At 51.0% G+C, this 16,094-nt stretch overlaps 1 protein-coding gene and 1 pseudogene across 2 annotated transcripts in view; one reads left to right on the top strand and one right to left on the bottom strand.

The window, feature by feature from the left end:
* LOC143942160 (eukaryotic translation initiation factor 3 subunit F-like) overlaps window positions 1–508 on the bottom strand; it is a 7,877-nt pseudogene extending 7,369 nt beyond the window's left edge. The window contains exon 1 of the transcript XR_013264723.1: window positions 480–508. The product of XR_013264723.1 is annotated as a eukaryotic translation initiation factor 3 subunit F-like (transcript). The remainder of the gene's footprint in view (window positions 1–479) is intronic.
* A 1,434-nt stretch (window positions 509–1,942) lies between these two features.
* CFAP126 (cilia and flagella associated protein 126) lies at window positions 1,943–14,489 on the top strand. The gene is made up of 5 exons (XM_077464035.1): window positions 1,943–2,066; window positions 3,283–3,345; window positions 7,528–7,608; window positions 11,686–11,862; window positions 14,161–14,489. Exons 1-5 carry the CDS (start codon window positions 2,040–2,042, stop codon window positions 14,431–14,433), a joined length of 621 nt encoding a protein of 206 aa, XP_077320161.1. The 5' UTR covers window positions 1,943–2,039; the 3' UTR covers window positions 14,434–14,489.
* The last annotated feature ends 1,605 nt before the right edge of the window (window positions 14,490–16,094 follow it).

Genomic DNA, 16,094 nt, shown 5'->3' with positions numbered 1-16,094 from the left:
GGAGATATAAAGTGTCCGATGTGATGTCCGATGTGATGTCCGATCACTGACTGTGCAGGGAATCCATCCGCCAGTACAGAGCGCTGGGAGCGCCCTCTGGTGGAGGATGAGTGTATATATAAAAGGACGAAGGACGGATCCCAGGTCTCCTCCCTGTACATGGCTCCATAGCTCAGGGGTTAGAGCACTGGTCTTGTAAACCAGGGGTCGCGAGTTCAAATCTCGCTGGGGCCTTCCACCTTTTATATCCTTTCCAATGGGGGAGGATTAGAGTGTGAGCTCCTGTGATCACCGGAGTCCGATCTCCTCTATACAGCACCGATCACATCAGAGTGTAGCGGAAGACGCCTCTCCAACGCATTTTGGGGAGTTTTTTTTCTCTGTGCGTTTTGTCGCAGTTTACGTCTGCTCCCGGCGCTGGGCGGGGGGGGGGGGGGGGGGGGACATTTCCATCCAATGGCACCGGAAGCGTGACGCACGTTTCCTTCAAACTTTCCAAAATGAACATGTAACCGCTATGCCATTCTCACCGCCACAGAGGCCCCTCCCCCTCACCACCTGAAGCTCCTCCCACTGCGGAGCACACCCAGGTCACACCATCAGGAAGATGTTTTAATGGGAGGGGGGGATGATGGATGACGCCATGGGGGAGGGGCTGAGGGTGACACCGTGTTTTATTGGGGGGGTGACCAGTGGCGTTGCTAGGGGGTGGCTTTTGGGGCCCATATCCCCAAGTCTCTGCAGGGGTCCCCAAGGGGAGGCTCTCTGGGGACCCTGATGTAAGGGGGAGGTTCTCTGGGGACCCTGATGTAAGGGGGAGGTTCTCTGGTGACCCCTATGTAAGAAGGAGGCTCTCTGGGGACCCTGATGTAAGGGGGGATCTCTGGGGACCCTGATGTAAGGGGGGATCTCTGGGGACCCTGATGTAAGGGGGAGGCTCTCTGGGGACCCTGATGTAAGGGGGAGGCTCTCTGGGACCCTGATGTAAGGGGGAGGCTCTCTGGGGACCCTGATGTAAGGGGGAGGCTCTCTGGGGACCCCTATGTAAGAAGGAGGCTCTCTGGGGACCCTGATGTAAGGGGGAGGATCTCTGGGGACCCTATGTAAGAGGGAGGCTCTCTGGTGACCCCTATGTAAGAAGGAGGCTCTCTGTGGACCCTGATGTAAGGGGGGATCTCTGGGGACCCTGATGTAAGGGGGAGGCTCTCTGGGGACCCCTATGTAAGAAGGAGGCTCTCTGGGGACCCTGATGTAAGGGGGAGGATCTCTGGGGACCCTGATGTAAGGGGGGAGGCTCTCTGGGGACCCTGATGTAAGGGGAGGCTCTCTGGGGACCCTGATGTAAGGGGGGATCTCTGGGGACCCTGATGTAAGGGGGAGGATCTCTGGGGACCCTGATGTAAGGGGGAGGCTCTCTGGGGACCCCTATGTAAGAAGGAGGCTCTCTGTGGACCCTGATGTAAGGGGGGGGATCTCTGGAGACCCTGATGTAAGGGGGAGGCTCTCTGGGGACCCCTATGTAAGAAGGAGGCTCTCTGGGGACCCTGATGTAAGGGGAGGATCTCTGGGGACCCTGATGTAAGGGGGAGGCTCTCTGGGGACCCCTATGTAAGAAGGAGGCTCTCTGGGGACCCTGATGTAAGGGGGGAGGATCTCTGGGACCGTGATTTAAGGGGGGCTCTCTTGGGGGTATGACTTTATTTACTACGCTGCTATGAGCACTAACCCCAGATCTTTTGTAGACCTAGCACTGCCCCTTGGGGTGACACCGTGTTTTATGGAGGAGGGGGTAACACCATGTTTTCCACATTGTAACATTCAATAAAGTTACAATGTACAGTCTGATCTGTGATTGGAGGAAGACACATGAATGGCCACACCAAGGTGCAGAGCGTTGGGTTCCCATTCATCTCTCCATCGGCCAATCAGCAGCAGTGGGAGGGGTGGTGGTGGTGCGAGTGGCTGCTCTGGCTCCGCCCTCCCCTGGTGACTGTTGCCTGGTAACGGGAGTGTACACAGAAAGAGGAGAAGGGAGCAACATGGCCACACACTACAGTGCCAATCAGGTAGAGCGATCGCTTCTGTCCTCTGTACAATCGTCTCTGTATGTGGGGGGGGGGGGATTTAAAGTGAAAGGGCGCTCGTGAATGATCACTGCGAGGGATTGGGGTGTACAATAATGGGGGAGGGGGGCGAACACCGCGGTGAAACGATCGCCTTAAAGGAGCCGTCCGCCTGTATAGGTTTATAGGTGGAGCGTCCGATACCCCGGAAAACGACTTGCGCCCCAATTTTTTTTTTTTGACGCAGCCCAAGAACCCGTTCACACTGGAGATTTCCCTAAGCCTGCGTGGAACGGCGCGTTTTTATGATTAAATGGCGAGCCAATAGCCATGCGGGTAACAAAAAAAAAAAGCGCAAAAAGCTGCACGAGCCACACTTTGCCGCATTTATGAAATGCGCACTACGTCCGCGGGTTTAACGGCGACCCCCAAAGGACAGCGAGACGATCTTCTCCGTGCTTCTCCGCAATTCCAAACACACGAGAAGCGGGCGGATCGATCTCTTAACGAATTTTCGTTAGTCGGATGTATCCGAATTTCCGAATGAGATTAAAAACTAAAGCGAAAATCATGTGCTTAAAAAAAAAAAACCATTGGAATCCATGCGTCCGGTGCCCCGCATGTAGATTGGGGTACACGCTGCGCCCAGGGCAGCCTTCCCCTCTGCCCACCCCTTGCCCTGGCCATGGAGGCCCCCTACTTGTGCATGCGCAATTTTCCAAATGCCTGTGCGCCTGCCCCACTTTACGCAAGCAAGGGCACGTAGCCGCCTTGCACCCATTCATGCGCGATACACCGGAGCTCCAGGGTACCAAAATACGCAGCGCGTGCGCGCCGAGTCGGGGGTACCTGCCCGTGTGCCACAAGCCCCCTGGGACCTGATTTATATCAATGCATTTTGGGGAGGGGGAGCATTCCCGCAACATGTGGCGATGCACGGCGCAGGCGTTGATGCTTTGAAGCGCCAATCATTTTAAATGCCGCTCCCACACTAAGGGAGACGGGCGCGGCGTAAAAAAAAAAAGAAAAAAAAAGTGTGGTGCGAGATTTTCAGGGTGTTTATTTTCAATGGGCTGCTTACAGAGCAACGCATGTCAACTCACAAAGAAAATGCACAACAAACGCACTCGCCTAACGCTACAAAAAAATGCAACGCTACGCACATTGAACTAAAGGGGCCAAAAATAATTCATAAGTAACAATTTTTTCCTGTTTGTAGTATGAGAGCGGCTTCAACCCCCAGCAACTGCAGAACTGGACCGTCCCGAAACTCTACAAACAGGTAACACCCCCGCCGACTTATCTCTGATTTCCTATATACAGTATATATATTGGCACACCTCCATAGACCCAGTCTGTCCGGACAGTATGCTCACCTGCTGACTTGACACCATCCACAGGCAGCGTCACTCTTCAATAAGATGCAGACGTGTCTATACAGATAATATGAGTGCAGAGGGGAGTTTTCCAATTTTCCAAGCTTTACTATGTCCTGTGTCTGCAAAGTACTAATACTGATTGGGGGAACAATGAGAGAGGGTCTGCCTATTAAGGGTCTAACTAGCATTCAGGGCCGGCGCTACCACTAGGCGAACTAGGCAGCCACCTAAGACACAGTGTCGGCATGTCCTAACAAGACAGAGGCACATAAAGAAACTGATCCCCTGCAGCTGCTGAATGCCAGCTTCTCCTCCTCTCCCTCCCGCAGGCTTTCAGCAGCTGCAGGGAGGAAATGGAGTTGATTGGTTTCTATGTATGCCGCCCCTCCTATCCAGGTCCTCCAGCTGTCCTGCTGTTTCCTCTCTCCTGGCCCTCCTGTTTCCTCTCCCCTGGCCCCCCCTGTTTCCTCTCCGTCGGCCCCCCTGTTTCCTCTCCCCTGGTCCCCCTGTTTTGTCTCCCCCGGCCCCCCTGTTTCCTCTCTCCCAGCCCCCTGTTTCCTCTCTCCTGGCCCCTTTGTTTCTTCTCTCCTGGCCCCCCTTTTCCTCTCTCTCCCGGCCCCTCCTCTTTCCTCTCCCCTGCCCCCCTGTTTCCTCTCCCCTGGTCCCCCTGTTTCCTCTTCCCCGGCCCCCCTGTTTCCTCTCCCCTGGTCCCCTGTTTCCTCTTCCCCGGCCCCCTGTTCCTGCCCACCTCTTTCTCCCCGGTCCCCCCTGTTTCCTCTCCCCCGGTCCCCTCTTTCCTCTCCCCGGTCCCCCTGTTTCCTCTCCACCAGCCCCCTCTTTCCTCTCCCCGGTCCCCCTGTTTCCTCTCCACCAGCCCCCCTCTTTCCTCTCCCCGGTCCCCCTGTTTCCTCTCCACCGGCCCCCTCTTTCCTCTCCCCCGGTCCCCCTGTTTCCTCTCCCCCGATTCCCCTGTTTCCTCTCCCCCGGCCCCCCTGTTTCCTCTCCCCCGGTCCCCCTGTTTCCTCTCCCCCAGCCCCCCTCTTTCCTCTCCCCCGGTCCCCCCTGTTTCCTCTCCCCTGGCCCTCCTCTTCCTCTCCCCAACCCCCCTCTTTCTTAACCCCTGCCCCCCCTTTCCTCTCTCCCGGCCCCCCTGTTTCCTCTCCCCGGTCCCCCTGTTTCCTCTCCCCTGGTCCCCCCCTCTTTCCTCTCCCCCGGCCCCTCTGTTTCCTCTCCCCCGGCCCCCCTCTTTCCTCTCCCTCGGTCCCCCTGTTTCCTCTCCCCCGGCCCCCCTCTTTCTCTCCCCTGGCCTCCCTCTTTCCTCTCCCCCGGTACCCGTTTCCTCTCCCCCGGCCCTCCTCTTTCCTCTCCCCAACTCCCCTCTTTCTTCACCCCCGTTTCCTCTCCCCTGGCCCTCCTCATTTCTCTCCCCCAGCCCCCCTGTTTTTTCTCTCCCGGCCCTCTTGTTTCCTCACCCCCGGCCCCCCTCTTTCCTCTCCCCCGGTCCCCCTGTTTCCTCTCCCCTGGCCCTCCTCTTTCCTCTGCCCCAGCCCCCCTGTTTTTTCTCTCCCCGGCCCTCTTGTTTCCTCTCCCCCAGCCCCTCCTCTGTCCTCTCCCCGGTCCCCTCTTTCCTCTCCCCCGGTCCCCTGTTTCCTCTCCACCAGCCCCCCTCTTTCCTCTCCCCGGTCCCCCTGTTTCCTCTCCACCAGCCCCCCTTTTTCATCTCCCCGGTCCCCCTGTTTCCTCTCCCCCGGCCCCCCTCTTTCCTCTCCCTGGCCCCCCCCTCTTTCCTCTCCCCCGGTCCCTCTGTTTCCCTCTCCCCGGCCCCCTCTTTCCTCTCCCTCGGTCCCCCTGTTTCCTCTCCCCCGGCCCCCTCTTTCCTCTCCCCTGGCCCCCCTCTTTCCTCTCCCCCCGGTACCCGTTTCCTCTCCCCCGGCCCTCCTCTTTCCTCTCCCCAACTCCCTCTTTCTTCACCCCCGTTTCCTCTCCCCTGGCCCTCCTCATTTCTCTCCCCCAGCCCCCCTGTTTTTTTCTCTCCCGGCCCTCTTGTTTCTCACCCCCGGCCCCCCTCTTTCCTCTCCCCCGGTCCCCCTGTTTCCTCTCCCCTGGCCCTCCTCTTTCCTCTGCCCCACCCCCCCTCTTTCCTCTCCCCTGGCCCCCCTCTTTCCTCTCCCCCCGGCCCCCCTCTTCCTCTCCCCCTGGCCCCCCTCTTTCCTCTCCCCGTCCCTCTGTTTCCTCTCCCCCAGCCCCTCCTCTTTCCTCTCCCCGGTCCCCTTGTTTCCTCTCCTCCGGCCCCCCTCTTTCCTCTCCCCTGGCCCCCCTCTTTCCTCTCCCCCGGTCCCTCTGTTTCCTCTCCCCCAGCCCCTCCTCTTTCCTCTCCCCGGTCCCCTTGTTTCCTCTCCTCCGGCCCCCCTCTCTTTCCTCTCCCCTGGCCCCCCTCTTTCCTCTGCCCCGGTCCCTCTGTTTCCTCTCCCCTGGCCCCCCTGTTTCCTCTACCCCGGCCCTCCTCTTTCCTCTTCCCAACCCTCCTCTTTCTTCACCCCCGCCCCCCGTTTCCTCTCCCCTTGCCCTCCTCTTTCCTCTCCCCCAGCCCCCCTGTTTTTCTCTCCCGGCCCCCCTCTTTCCTCTCCCCCGGCCCCCCCTTTCCCCTCTCCAGCCCTCCTCTTTCCTCTCCCCAACCCCCTCTTTCCTCACCCCCGCCCCCCCGTTTCCTCTCCCCTGGCCCTCCTCTTTCCTCTCCCCCAGCCCCCCTGTTTTTCTCTCCCGGCCATCCTGTTTCATCTCTTCCGGCCCCTAATTTTCCCTCTCCCAGCCCCCCTGTTTCCTCTTTCTCCCAACCCCTGTTTTCTCTCTCCCGGCCCCCTTTTTCCTCTCTCTCCCGGCCCCTGTTTTCCCTCTCCTGGCCCCCGTTTCCTCTCTCTCCCGGGCCTGTGTTTCCCCTCCCCCGGCCCCCCTGTTTCCTCTTTCTCCCGGGCCCATGTTTTTCCCTCTCCCAGCCCCCGTTTTTTCTCTCCCAGCCCACATTGATCCCAGCCCCCCTCATCCTCCCTGCAGCCCTGCTGGCTCCCCTCCTCTGCTCTCCTGCTGGATGCTTCCTGGGGCTGCTTCCCACTTCCACCAATGTTCCCTCGCACTGCACCGACGTTCTGTGCACTGCAGGATTGGATGATGTTAGCTGGAGAAATTTAGCAGTTTCATGTCTTGCGGTTTCATTTTCTACTCGTTTTTTTGGGTGTTTGGGGGGGGGGGGGGGGGGGGGGGCGGGGTGCAAGTAGCTGGTGCAAAATAATCTAGCACCAAGCCCTGCTAGCACCAAACAGGAGGGAAGAACAGAGAAATCACACTAGTTGTAGTGATTCAAAACCGCCACTAGATGTCAGCATACTACAGGGCAATAATAAACATATATTATATAAAGGTGGATCAGAACATTGAACTGCTTGCACTGATTATTACAAGACAAGGTGCAGGGGACACAGATTTGTGAGACACACCTACACTGACACATCCCTCAGATGTGATGACAGCTCCTCTTTATTATATGGCTGTAACCACTGCTATTGGAGCACCAGCTTTCTCTATAGACCACTGTAGAACATTGGCAGTGTTACTGCACCTAGGACAGAAGAGGGCGCTGCTCTCCCCAAAGTCTTACCAGGTCTGTTATGTGAAGGCGAAGCATTAAAATAAAGTTGTTCCAAATCTGTGAAGAAATAAAATAATTTTTTCTCCTCTGACAAAAAAATTACACATTTTTAATGAAAAAAATACTTTATTTATTCTCAGCGTGACACTAAAACTAAAATTTAAAGACTATGCACTTTATTTAAAAAGAAAAAAAGTAATTTGCTGGTAAAAAAAAAAAAGGCAAGCTGGGTAGTCTCAGCTCTGCCCATTGCAGAGAATCAGATGACAAGGAATGGCAGTGTATGGGAGGACAAGCTAAATATGGTTGTACAGGTGGATGTCCTTAAGTGCGGACTTTAGCATACTTGCGATGTTTGCTGGAAAGATTTTTTATGTTTGTTTGCTCTTGATCTTTTATTTTGATTGTTGCGTCTCTTGTTAACGTCATGTTTCTCTTTCAGCGTCCTTCCACCCATGAAGGCTTCACTCAGTTTATTGCCAATGACAGAGGTCATCTGCTTTCCGGAGTACCCAAGGCCAAGGTAACCTTCCTGGATCCGTTAGAAGTCACCTCAACTGAGACTTTCTCCTGAAAAGTTATCATGACAGGGGTCACCTCAGTTGAGACATTCTCCCAAAAAGTGACCATGACAGAGGTCACCTCAACCGAGAACTTTCCCTGAAAAATGACCATGACAGAGGTAACCTCAACTGAGACCTTCTCCTGAAAAGTGACCATGACAGAGGTCACCTCAACTGAGAACTTCCCCCGAAAAGTGACCATGACAGAGGTAACCTCAACTGCAACCTTCCCTCGCAAAGTGACCATGACAGAGGTCACCTCAACTGAGACCTTCTCCCTAAAAGTGAACATGACGGAGGTCATCTCCACTGAGACCTTCTCTTGAAAAGACCATGACGGAGGTCACCTCAACTGAGACCTTCCCCTAAAAAGTTACCGTGACAGACGTCACCTAAACTGAGACCTTCTCCTGAAAAGTGACCATGACAGAGGTCACCTCAATTGAGACATTCTGCCAAAAAGTGACCATGACAGAGGTCACCTCAACTGAGAGCTTCTCTTGAAAAGTGACTATGACAGAGGTCACCGAAACTGAGAACTTCCCCCGAAAAATGACTATAACAGAGGTCACCTCAACTGAGACATTCCCCTTAGAAGTTACCATGACAGAGGTCACCTAAACAGAGACCTTCCCCCAAAAAAATTACCATAGCAGAGGTCACCTCAACTGAGACCTTCCCCTTAGAAGTGACCATGACAAAGGTCACCTCAACTGAGACCTTCCCCTTAGAAGTGACCATGACAAAGGTCACCTCAACTGAGACCTTCCCCTTAGAAGTGACCATGACAAAGGTCACCTCAACTGAGACCTTCCCTCAAAAAGTAACCATGACAGAGGTCACTTCAACTGAGACCTTCTCTCGAAAAGACCACGACGGAGGTCACCTCAACTGAGACCTTCCCCTGAAAAGTTACCGTGACAGAGGTCACCTAAACTGAGACCTTCTCCTGAAAAGTGACCATGACAGAGGTCACCTCAACTGAGACCTTCTCTTGAAAAGTGACTATGACAGAGGTCACCTAAACTGAGAACCTGCCTCCCAAAAAATGACCATAGCAGAGGTCACCTCAACTGAGACCTTCCCCTTAGAAGTGACCATGACAAAGGTCACCTCAACTGAGACCTTCCCCTGAAAAGTAACCATGACAGAGGTCAGTTCAACTGAGGCCTTCTCCCGAAAAGTGACCATGATAGAGGTCACCTCAACCCAGAGCTTCCCCTGAAAAGTGACCATGACAGAGGTCACCTCAACTGAGATATTCCCCTTAGAAGTGACCATGACAGAGGTCACCTAAACTGAGACCTTCCCCCCCAAAAATGACCATAGCAGAGGTCACCTCAACTGAGACCTTCCCCTTAGAAGTGACCATGACAAAGGTCACCTCAACTGAGACCTTCCCCTGAAAAGTGACCATGACAGAGGTCACCTCAACCAAGACCTTCCCCCAAAAAGTAACCATGACAAAGGTCACTTCAACTGAGGCCTTCTCCCAAAAAGTGACCATGACAGAGGTCACCTCAACCCAGAGCTTCCCCTGAAAAGTGACCATGACAGAGGTCACCTCAACTGAGACCTTCCCCTTAGAAGTGACCATGACAAAGGTCACCTCAACTGAGACCTTCCCCTTAGAAGTGACCATGACAAAGGTCACCTCAACTGAGACCTTCCCTCAAAAAGTAACCATGACAGAGGTCACTTCAACTGAGACCTTCTCTCGAAAAGACCACGACGGAGGTCACCTCAACTGAGACCTTCCCCTGAAAAGTTACCGTGACAGAGGTCACCTAAACTGAGACCTTCTCCTGAAAAGTGACCATGACAGAGGTCACCTCAACTGAGACCTTCTCTTGAAAAGTGACTATGACAGAGGTCACCTAAACTGAGAACCTGCCTCCCAAAAAATGACCATAGCAGAGGTCACCTCAACTGAGACCTTCCCCTTAGAAGTGACCATGACAAAGGTCACCTCAACTGAGACCTTCCCCTGAAAAGTAACCATGACAGAGGTCAGTTCAACTGAGGCCTTCTCCCGAAAAGTGACCATGATAGAGGTCACCTCAACCCAGAGCTTCCCCTGAAAAGTGACCATGACAGAGGTCACCTCAACTGAGATATTCCCCTTAGAAGTGACCATGACAGAGGTCACCTAAACTGAGACCTTCCCCCCCAAAAATGACCATAGCAGAGGTCACCTCAACTGAGACCTTCCCCTTAGAAGTGACCATGACAAAGGTCACCTCAACTGAGACCTTCCCCTGAAAAGTGACCATGACAGAGGTCACCTCAACCAAGACCTTCCCCCAAAAAGTAACCATGACAAAGGTCACTTCAACTGAGGCCTTCTCCCAAAAAGTGACCATGACAGAGGTCACCTCAACCCAGAGCTTCCCCTGAAAAGTGACCATGACAGAGGTCACCTCAACTGAGATATTCCCCTTAGAAGTGACCATGACAGAGGTCACCTAAACTGAGACCTTCCCCCAAAAAAATGACCATAGCAGAGGTCACCTCAACTGAGACCTTCCCCTTAGAAGTGACCATGACAAAGGTCACCTCAACTGAGACCTTCCCCTGAAAAGTAACCATGACAGAGGTCACTTCAACTGAGGCCTTCTCCCGAAAAGTGACCATGACAGAGGTCACCTCAACCCAGAGCTTCCCCTGAAAAGTGACCATGACAGAGGTAATTTCAACTGAGACCTTCTCCCAAAAAGTGTCCATGACAGAGGTCACCTCAACTGAGACCTTTCCCCGAAAAGTGACCATGATAGAGGTCACCTCAACTGAGACCTTTCCCCGAAAAGTGACCATGATAGAGATCACCTCAACTGAGACCTTCCCTTGAAACGTGAGCATGACAGAGGTCACCTCAACCGAGACAAGTCGCCCCCTATCGTCAGCAATGGAACTGTTCAAATCAGTGCAAATCTGATTTAGCGGTGCTGCTCCAATTAAAAGTTTCTGCACAATTTTTTGTGATTTTTCACCCTGTTCCACTTGAAGTCGCATCATTTCAAAGCCACAGACTTGCCTGAAATCTACGTGACTTCACGCACAGATGTCTATGCAAGTCGCACCTAAAATCGCAAAAAAAATTAGTGCAGGAACCTTTTAATTTTTCATCAGTGTTGCACCGATTTGAACGGTTCCATTGCCGACAATAGGTTGCGACTTGATGTGCAATTTGGACTTGTCAAATCGCACGACAAGTTGCACTAGTGGCTTTGGGTGAGACTTGCATAGACATCAGTGCATGAAGTCGCACAGATGCCAGCCATGTCCCACCTGACCTGCGGCTTTCGAAATTGTGCAACATCAAGTGAAGTCGCACGATTTAAAAGTCCCATTCAATGTGTACAGAAGCGCACTAGCCTGGTCACATGGGGTAAACTGTTGTACGTTAGCGTGTGCTGCGTTTTGTGTTAACGTGTGTCGCTGTGGGGCAGCCTAATACTTGGAACGGGCTATCCAACGCACCACAAAGGACCTATGCTTCAGTTATGAATAGACACAGGAGCGATCCATACCAATCACTTACTGTGTCCATTCAGAAAAGGAAGGGTCTGGTAAATTACATATTTACCGGCCCCTTCCCCATTCTCCATCCTGACAGCATCCCCGCCCTCGCAGTAACCAGCAGGAAGGTAATCAATCTCTTCATGCCAGCTTCTCCTCTCCATTCCGGCTTCTCCTCCTCTCCCTCCTGTAGGCATTCAGAGGCTGCAGGAAGAAAATGGAGAGACCAGTACCTCTGTATGCAGGGGCTCCACATTAGATAGGGAGCATGGGGGGGGGGGGCCCTATCATAATAGCGACCCCTGTAGATACACCCCTGGTGCTATTCCCTCTCCACTCCATCCAAAAACGAAAAAATAAACGCCTTCATTTATACTTTAAAAGCACAAAGAGCCAGGCAAGTAACATTTCAGTAGTTGAGCAAGTGCACTCAATGTTTTTACCAGCAGGGGGAGACATTTGCAGCCTGATTTTCTGGTCATATACTGTATAAATATTGAACTCTCTCTCCCTTTCAGACCAGCCCATGGGGAACGTTCCTGGGGACGTGGGACATGCCCCTGAAGATTCCTCCTTCCAAACTGAGCCTCACCTCCCGCTCAGCAGACGCATCGAAACGCCTGACGCAGTGGGTCGAGAATTCGGATCCGCTCATCAGCGCCTCCAACGGGCTGAGGCCCACCATCACCGGCAAGGTCTGTCCTGCCTCCTATCCATTCATAAAAATACAGCTGGACAGGAGGCCTAGCTGAACTCTGGTCAAATCTTTTCTAGGTCCTGTCAGATATTTATTGGTGTCCCCTGGTGGGGGGAAATCTCTTCACTTCCTGTCTTGGCGACACAAGTCATCAGGACAAGAACCAAGGCCAAAATTCAACAGAGGTTGTCATTCTTGCTCACTCTTTTGCTGGAGGCCCATACTGATGACAATGAAGAGCAGCTCCAGAAGGAGTGCCGAGGTCACAGGTGACTCCTTACAGAGGCAGCAGGAGTGAGATTCCAAGGTGGGGGTGGGAATTCTCAAGTCCTCAAGAGATAACTGTATAAGAAGCCAAAGGATACCCCAAGCAGATTATGTGCCGTTGTAATAGAAGTACCATTCATGTTGAGCTTTAGGGCTCAAGTGCATGCACATTCGTTCTGTGTGAAAAGGGCCAAAAAAAAAAGGGTTATTAAGCTATTTCCTGCACTGAATGAATATTTTTCATTGATTTAAATTAGAAAATACCATGTTTGACCAGTAGATGGCCCCGATCATTATAGAAAATGATCGTTAGTGACATCTAGTGGCCAAATGCAATATTTTTCCATTTTAAATCACGAAATAGATTTGGCCACTAGATGGCACCAAAGTACCACAGGAAATTCTTATCATTCTTGGCGCCATCTAGTTGACAAATGCAGTAATTCTGTTTTAAATCAATGAAAAACACTCATTTAGCAGAGGAAATAGCTTAATATTTGTTCCTGTGTTTGTTTTTTTGCCTGTTTTTTGCACAGAACGAATGTAGATGCACTTATTGGTTGCATTTTTTTTTTTAATGAATACAACAATCTTATTTTTTCCCAAGTGTTTGTCAGGCAATTTAAAAACAATGTAGTACACTTCTGCAAAACATGGATACATCCACATGAATATATATATATATATATATATATATATATATATATATATATATTTATTATAATATCTATATTATAATATTTATATATATATATTTATTATAATATCTATATTATAATATTTATATATATTTAAGAGAGAGGAAAATGGGATTTTTAAAGGTGCAAATTGATTTGAAAAACAACTATGTTATATAAAAGTTTTTTTATTATTTTAGAAAAAATAAAGATTGTTAAAAACACAACAAATTGCAAGTACAAATCAACAAGATTTTGTGGATACAGCAAAAAAGGATAGAATTCCCAACATGTTTCACCCATATATAATCTGGCTTTTTCAGGGGATGCTGTCCAGCTAGAGGTACAAGCCTTCTTGGTCTCTTTAAATATGGGTCAAATCGCTAAAGGGTCACAGGCGTCTAACCGTGTCCAGAGAACCATGTTCTAAAGGTGACCATAGGGGGCATTCAAGGACCGAAAGTTCTGCAGTGGACTCAAGGCCAAGGGACGAATGCTGTCTTGAACTGCCAGTACTTATTAATAAAACTGGCATTCAATGACAGCATATGTATGTCCCTAGGTTCCAGCAGCCTATGCTGTCATTGAATGCCTGTTGTATTAATAAGTACTGGCAGTTCAAGACAGCATTCATCCCTTGGCCTTGAGTCCACTGCAGAACTTTCGGGCCTTGAATGCCCCCTATGGTCACCTTTAGCATATGGTTCCTCCGGGTACTCCGGTTTCCTCCCACACTCCAAAGACATGCAGGTAGGTCAATTGGCTTCTGTCCCAAATTGGCCCTAGTATATGAATGGGGACCTTGGATTGTGGGCTCCTTGTGGGTAGGGACCAATGTGAGTGTGCAATGTACAGGGATAGGGACAATTGTAGACACTCACTCAGGTTGAACTGGATGGACTGGTGTCTTTATTCAACATTACTAACTATGTTCACTGGACACGGTTAGACGCCTGTGACCCTTTAGCGATTTGACCAATATTTCAAGAGCCCAAGAAGGCTTGTACCTCTAGCTGGAGAGCATCCCCTGAAGAAGCCTGATATATATGGGTGAAACATGTTGGGAATTCTATTCTTTTATGCTGTAGCCACAATTGTTTTTCTAAAAGAATACAAAAACTTTCTTATATAAACATAGTTGTTTTCCAAATCAATTTGCACCTTAAAAATCCCATTATCCTCTCTCTTCATATACATTTAAGGGATGTGGTGCTATTATTAAGTTGAGTTGTCTGTGATCAAAACTCTCTCTATCCACATGATTTGTCTCCCCATGAAATTTTGGTTCTTGGGTGAACTGTCCCTTTAAAATCACTTTTTTATTATGCCTCTGGCTACTTTGTTTCAAATAGGTTCCCATGAAGAAGGAGGGGTCTCGGAAACAGAGTCCAACCCCCAGCCTGGAGAGCGGGCATGCCGCAGGGAGCCCAGAGAAGACGGGAGAGATGGCGGCACAGAGATCACCAGCTGGCAGCCCAACTGGCTCTCAGAAAGATGGCTGCAGTAGATGGCAGGCCCCAGAGGGGGTGGAGCAAGTGCACAGCGGCAGTAGACCGCCATCCCATCCCATCGACGCTCAGAAAGAAGACCGACGCCTCTCTGTGACAACTCCGATTTGCAACTAGGAATTAAAGAATGTTAAATTATCCTTAGAGAAAATAAAAATGTTGATACTATTAAACCTTTTCCCACCATCCCTGTGCTGAGTTATAAGGTCTGTACACCCGCTGTGCCCATGAGGAGTTCCCACCATCCCTGTGCTGAGTTATAAGGCCTGTACACCCGCTGTGCCCATTATGAGGGGTTCCCATCATACCTGTGCCGAGTTCCCAGGTCTGTACACCTGCTGTGCCCATCATGATGGGTTTCCACCATCCCTGTGCTGAGTTCCCGGGTCTGTACACCCGCTGTGCCCATTATGAGAGGCTCCCACCATCCCTGTACTGAGTTCCCGGGTCTGTACACCTGCTGTGCCCATTATGAGAGGCTCCCACCATCCCTGTACTGAGTTCCCGGGTCTGTACACCCGCTGTGCCCATTATGAGAGGCTCCCACCATCCCTGTACTGAGTTCCCGGGTCTGTACACCCGCTGTGCCCATTATGAGAGGCTCCCACCATCCCTGTACTGAGTTCCCGGGTCTGTACACCTGCTGTGCCCATTATGAGGGGTTACCACCATCCCTGTACTGAGTTCCCGGGTCTGTACACCCGCTGTGCCCATTATGAGAGGCTCCCACCATCCCTGTACTGAGTTCCCGGGTCTGTACACCCGCTGTGCCCATTATGAGAGGCTCCCACCATCCCTGTACTGAGTTCCCGGGTCTGTACACCTGCTGTGCCCATAATGAGGGGTTCCCACCATCTCTGTGCTGAGTTCCCAGGTCTGTACACCTGCTGTGCCCATTATGAGAGGCTCCCACCATCCCTGTACTGAGTTCCCGGGTCTGTACACCTGCTGTGCCCATTATGAGGGGTTACCACCATCTCTGTGCTGAGCTACCGGGTCTGTACACCCGCTGTGCCCATTATGAGGGGTTCCCACCATCCCTGTGCTGAGTTCCAGGTCTGAACACCCGCTGTGCCCATTATGAGGGGTTCCCACCATCCTTGTGCCGAGTTCCGGGTCTGAACACCTGCTGTGCCCATTATGAGGGGTTCCCACCATCCCTGTGCTTGATTTAGATCATATCATATAGAATTCATCTATGAAGTATAGCTGGACAGCATCAGATTGCTCAACCAAACCACCATTCCCCGTTATATCACTAGTGTCAGGATGGACTCTTTACACACTAAAGGAATGTCATGATATCAGATAATAGGAGGTTGATTTACGAAAGGGAAATCCACTCGGCACTACAAGTGCACTTGGAAGTTCAGTCGCTTTAGATCTGAAATGAGGGGAAACTCTGATTTTTATCATCCAATCATGTGCAAGCTAAAATCCTTTTTTTTTTTTGCATGTCCCCCTCAGATCTACAGCGACTGAACTTCCGAGTGCACTTGCCTTTAGTAATTAAGTGTGTGTTTTTGTGCGTTTGTGTGTGTGTTTAAGTTCTTGCCGTAAACCGCCCAATAAAATCCAAAACCTAAAAAAAAAAAAAAAAAACAAACCCAGAAGTGTGCATTTTAAGTTCTTGTCATAAAACAAAAACACCCCCCCCCCCAAAAAAAAAAAACACACAAAATAAACTCTAAAAAACATTTAAAAAAAGAAAAAAAGATATATAAAACACAAAAACCTAATCCCCTCCAAAAAAAAGCCCCACATAAAAAAAAAAAAGG

The sequence above is a fragment of the Lithobates pipiens genome, unplaced genomic scaffold, assembly GCF_037356315.1.
Source record: "Lithobates pipiens isolate NorthernLeopardFrog02 unplaced genomic scaffold, aLitPip1_a1.2 Scaffold_30, whole genome shotgun sequence".
In the NCBI taxonomy this organism is placed as follows: Eukaryota; Metazoa; Chordata; class Amphibia; order Anura; family Ranidae; genus Lithobates; species Lithobates pipiens.
The sequence above is the reverse complement of the archived record's forward strand: the minus strand, read 5'-3'. Positions and strand labels throughout refer to the sequence as shown.

Coding starts and splice junctions, on each gene's coding strand:
- CFAP126 (XM_077464035.1), top strand. CDS start 2,040: ATGGCCACACACTACAGTGCCAATCAG. Junction 3,346..7,527: donor TCCCGAAACTCTACAAACAG/GTAACACCCCCG, acceptor TTTCTCTTTCAG/CGTCCTTCCACCCATGAAGG. Junction 7,609..11,685: donor CCGGAGTACCCAAGGCCAAG/GTAACCTTCCTG, acceptor TCTCCCTTTCAG/ACCAGCCCATGGGGAACGTT.